The sequence below is a fragment of the Drosophila guanche genome, unplaced genomic scaffold (genome assembly GCF_900245975.1).
Source record: "Drosophila guanche unplaced genomic scaffold, DGUA_6, whole genome shotgun sequence".
Taxonomy (NCBI): domain Eukaryota; kingdom Metazoa; phylum Arthropoda; class Insecta; order Diptera; family Drosophilidae; genus Drosophila; species Drosophila guanche.
In genome coordinates this window covers 8,213,365-8,218,508 of record NW_022995743.1, presented here as the reverse complement: position 1 = coordinate 8,218,508, position 5,144 = coordinate 8,213,365, and the positions used below count along the sequence as shown (strand labels likewise).

At 53.6% G+C, this 5,144-nt stretch overlaps 1 protein-coding gene across 2 annotated transcripts in view; it reads left to right on the top strand.

Moving 5' to 3' along the window:
• Positions 1–3,204: 3,204 nt before the first annotated feature.
• The window catches only part of LOC117580340 (probable nuclear hormone receptor HR3), a 31,722-nt gene continuing 29,782 nt past the window's right edge, over positions 3,205–5,144 (top strand). For both annotated transcript variants that reach the window (XM_034266858.1, XM_034266849.1), the window contains exon 1: positions 3,205–4,193. In XM_034266858.1, coding sequence (XP_034122749.1) covers positions 3,308–4,193 — 886 coding nt within the window. In that variant the 5' untranslated portion in view covers positions 3,205–3,307. The remainder of the gene's footprint in view (positions 4,194–5,144) is intronic.

Genomic DNA, 5,144 nt, shown 5'->3' with positions numbered 1-5,144 from the left:
CTATGGACCCCTGCCCCTGCGCTTCTGTTGGATTTCCGATTCTAGCCCAAAAAAGAGACTTTACAACATCTTCAAGGCGCTGAGCGGCTGCTGGCGCAACAACAGCAACAACAGAAATGAGCGCCAGCCAGTGTTGCCTCATCGACAGCAGCGCTGCAATAAACCAGTCGTTGGCGGGGGCAGTGTCGGAGGCAGAGTCGCAGAGCTAATCTTGCAACACAGTTGCGCAACAAAGAATCCGAAGCAACGGTACTAACGTGTTTGTTTGTGGGGCTTGCTGTTGCTGCCGTTGCTGCTGCTGCCATGTTCTGTTCTGTTCTGTTGGCAGCGGCAAGCAATCAAATCAGCTTTGAGCCAGTTGCGTGTAACAGGTTTTTCCTCTTGAATAACTGGGACTTTCTTACGGGACTTTTTCGGAGAGTTCTGCACAATGACGATGGAGTGGAGTGGTGGAAAACAGGTTGGCATCGGCATAGACTCGCAATAGATGGAGCGGCAGCAGCAGCAGCAGCAGCAGCAACGGCAAGAAGAACCAGCCTCGATCGGGCTGCTCACAACGGTGAGGCACACATTTCACGTTAGAACCAACGGTTCTCTAGCCAAGTTGCAAGCCGCAACAGCAGCTTGGGGGCCAGGCCAGAACAAGTTAGCTGCTGGCAAGCTCTTGGTTGCGCAAGCGGCGAGACGGCACCTGAAAACCAGCACAAAATAAATCCAACATGATTTACGCAACGGAAAAACATGAAATATTAATGCTGATGCTTCCCCCTCACTCTGCACCTCTCCAACACTAGCTTGGTGGCTGGTTGACGCTGGTAACGGTTGACGGTTGACGGTTGACGGTTGCTACATGCCCCCCCAAGGCAGCAGCTCTAATGAACCGATCCGTTCCGATACGTAAAGGGCCAAATCTGAGTTGGGTAATGCGCAGCTTGATCGGAAAACCCGTTTGTTGCTGTTCTCAGAAACAATTCCAAATTCTGTGGTTAAATTCAAATTTGCCGCGCTGGAATTTCCCTTAGAAGAGTTTTCCACCTCGTTGAGAATTTCCCTGCCATGAAAGAGCGAACTTGCTCTTTTGGGGGTGGAAAATGCTGCGCAGCCAGGCCGAGTGCGTATCGACTCGAGTCGCGAGTCTAGAATGTGTCCACTTCCAGTCCTTTCCCGTCTATGCACTTGGCATTATGCCTACTAACCCTATTTCGCAGCGAGTCCCATTTTTCCGCTGCATATGTATGCCGCGCACACACACACACACACATGTGTCTGTGTGGAATGCGATTTTCCCAGCGGAGTGCGCAGGTGTATGTGTGTGTAGAAGTCCTCCCCTTTCCAAGCGGAAGTGCGCGTAGCCACCCCGCGAAACGGAAAGTTTGTGCAGCGGCAGCAGCAGCAGCAGCAGCAGCAGGAAATGTGGGTTGGTGGCACTCGAATTTGGGACACATTCCTGCAAAGGACGCAGCTTCGGTCAGCTGCTGCCAACTGCTGCTCCAGTCCGAGGAGTGCACCTGCAACCAGAAGCCACAAAACGCGCGCGCGACGCATCCAAACCAATGCATAAGTTTTTCTGCACACAAAGAGCTTGAGAAAATTCGGGAAAACTCTTCGAAGAAAAGGTGATCCAACGTGAAAGTGAAAAACAATCAAATTGCGAGCCTTGTGGCATGTGAAAGTGTTTTAAAATTAAATCAAAAGCGAAAAAAGGAAAAGGAAAAGGGAAAGCAAGGAGCCCCGCAGGAGACAGCCCTCCCCTAGGATCAAATCGATTTGCATTTGTGTGTGTGTGTGTGTGTGTGTGTGTGTGTGGTGTTGCCGCTGAAAAATCGATTATTAAAGCCACTGGCAGGCCACTTTCCACTCGCTAGCAGCTGTTGGTTGTCGTTGTTGCTGCTGCCACGGATGGTGGCGGTGGTGTTGGTGGTTGCGTGCCACAATGTGGGAAATAAACAGTGGCAAGAGCAGCAGCGCTGGCAGAGACACACTTCCAACTGATTTGACGTTGGCGAGTTCCAATGGCGCTGATTCCACCGAATGCTGCAGCGCAGCCTTGCAGCCATCCAGCAGCTCCTCGTTGCATGTGCAGCAGCAGCAGCAGCAGCAGGATACGAAAGCGAGGATGACAACAACGAGGACGAGAGCGACAACGACTGCAAGCAGCCGCGGATACAGATACAGATACAGATACAGGCAAAGGCACAGTCACAGATACACAGCAACAGCAAAAGCAACAGCAGCAACAATCGCATTGTGGCAATCATATTGTGGCCATAAAGGAAAATCTTTCAACTATATTCAACAGTGAGCAAAAAAAAAGACAGCCAAACAGTTAATCAATCAGAACTATCGCTGCTATCGCACAACAGTGCCCCCGGGGGCTGTCACGTTAAGTATACGACGCGTACTTCCAGCTGCACAAAACGTAACGTAACGAAACGAAACGAATACGCAACGCAACGCAACGCAACGCACAGGTGCATTAGTCCCCCGTCCCAACCCCCCGAGTACCCTCCCCCCCNACCCCCCCCCCCCCCCCCTCCACGGTATCTACACCATTTGACAAGCAATCGCGGGCAGAGAAAAATATGTGAGAAAAGAAAGAAAAGTAGAATTATATTTACTCGTCGTATGGAATATGTTTAGTAGACAACTTTTAAGTGCACTTTCGTAAGGCTGATTTTGAATTAACTTATTTTCGATGTTGTGCTTCTACACCCACACAAAAACCCAAAGGAAATGATAGCCACAGACCAAGGGCAGCAATCAAACCACGAGCAATAAACAAAGTGAAAGTGTTAAGTAAAGTATATAAAGCAAAACAAAACAAAAGAAAAGGTTTAGGCGACCAGCAAAGACTCTCCTTAGACAGTACGCAGAAACGGCCGCCACGACGGATAGGCCCCGAGATCTCCTGCTGATTCAGCAGGCAAAGCCCGCAGGCAGCAACAACAACAGCAGCAGCAGCAGCAGTCGTGCAACATCGTACATCGATGCGGATGCCGCCACTGCCGCTGCCGTGGCCAGCCTGCGCAGCAAGGTGCCATCCATATCGATAATACCGCTGCCAGTGTCCACCACGATCGTGGCCAGAGGCGGTCCATCGCAGCCGCCGCCGCCGCTGCCGCTGCCGCTGCCGCCGCCGCAGCTGACGCATGTGCGCAGCACCTCCAACAAGGCCACAGCCACATCCCCAGCGTTGGCCTTCCTCTCGGATGCCGGTGCCACCCCCCCACTGGCGATACTGCAGCAACGACCGCAGCAGCAGCACCAATACCAGCAGACCGACAAGTGCACCGTCCTGAAGCTGGACATGCTGAAGCATCCCATGAACACCACCAGCAGCACCACCAGCAGCACCACCAGCAGCACCACCAGCAGCACCAGCACCAGCACAAGTCACAGCGCAAACTCGAGCGCCACGTACCTGCAGATCGAACAGCAGCTGAGCGAACTGGAGGCCGCCGACGAGGAGGAGGAGAACATGGCCAGCCTGCTGGGCAGTGCGCCACCGGCCCAGATCCTGGCCAATCAGCCCATCATCGTGAAGATCGAGCCGACCCAGTCCTTTCACATCGTGGACGAGGGCGACACGCGGGTGCTGAGCCTGCCCCTCAGCGATGCCGACAAGCTGGGCGCCAGCTGGATTGACCTCAAGGACATTGCCGGCCTGCAGGCGGGCAGCGGAGCCACGCTGCTGGACGTGTGCTTCGAGCAGACCAACGAGGATGGCACCATCATAGCCACAGTGCAGCCCGAATCGGAAATGGAGCTGGAGGCAGAGCTGCAGGCCGAACTGGAGGCAGAGGAGGAGACGGACCAGGAGCCGCCAGCACCCAAGCGATTGGCCAGGCAGCAGCCATCGCGTACGCAGCACAAATTCATGTCGGAACCCCCAGCCCTGGCCCGCTCGAGCAGCTTCAGCAGCCTGAGCAGCTTCAGCAGCATCAGCAACATTAGCTCCGTGTGCAAGCAGTTGCCCAGCAACACCAGCGAGCAGTCCACCATCAGCAGTCCCGTCATCATTAGCCAGACGAAGGGGCGCAGCCAGGACAGGGATAGGCCCAAGGAGCGAACGACGCCACCGCCAATGCCGCAGCTCCACGCACAAAAGTCTGCTGCAACGACAGCGGGCACAGCTGCCACAACGGCCAGAGAGCATCACGGCAACAGCGGTGGCAGCAGCAATGCCATGACAGGTAAATCCGATTAATAGCCATTAAGTTGCCAACTGAGTGGGGTTAGCCAGCGGTCTAAGCTCCTCCTTAACCTCTTTAATGAGAGCCAATCTGGGGACTCATCTTTGGTGCATCGTAATCCATTCTGAATCTCATTTTTGGCTGATTTCTTGACCCCATGTGTAGTAGCTCTTGGGTTGAACAATGGCCCATTCGGGGCTTCCCTTTGCCCGAGTCTAAGAGTCCAAAAATCGTAAGCCATGCAAATGAATGAACGATCGAATGCTCATTGCGCAAGCATCCTCAGTGGCAGTGGCAGCGGCAAGCGGCAATTAACAGGCTGACACATCAGCGACTCCAGCAGCCAGTGGCAGTGGCAACAACAGGTGTACACACCCCACTGCTAAAAAGAATTTTCAATTTACAAGCCAACTCGATTTATTGGCTATTCACCTTTGTGTGTGGCTGCAGCAGCAGAGGCAAGTGTCCCACTTTCCACAGCCAAGCAGCGAACAGCCGACAAGAACATGTTTTGACATACTAAATAAGCCTCGCTCGCTACGGCCATGTCTAGGCGTTCTTTGCCATTAGGTTCTGTTTCTGTTAGTTGTTCTCTTCTCCCCCCCCCCCCTCCCCCTACCCATCCCTTGCCATACCCGCTGGCGTTTTTTGCGACTCTCGCTGCCCCCCCATATTCGCTTTACTGCTGCTCTGCTCGAATGTGAAGCCAGCAAGCAGGCTCTGCTGCTGCTGTTGCTGTTGGTTCTTCTGCTCGGCTCATATTTTTACCGTAGCTCGAACCCTAGCGGTAAAAGCGTCAACTACAAACTATACAGTTAGCTGAGTGGAGTCTCTAGCCGCAGAAAGAGATAGACAGACGGCCCAAGAGCTAAAACATAATAGAATTAACGTCTGCACTCAAGCTTGAAGGGAGAGGATTGGCTTTGTGACATGGGGGGGGGGGGGGGGGGG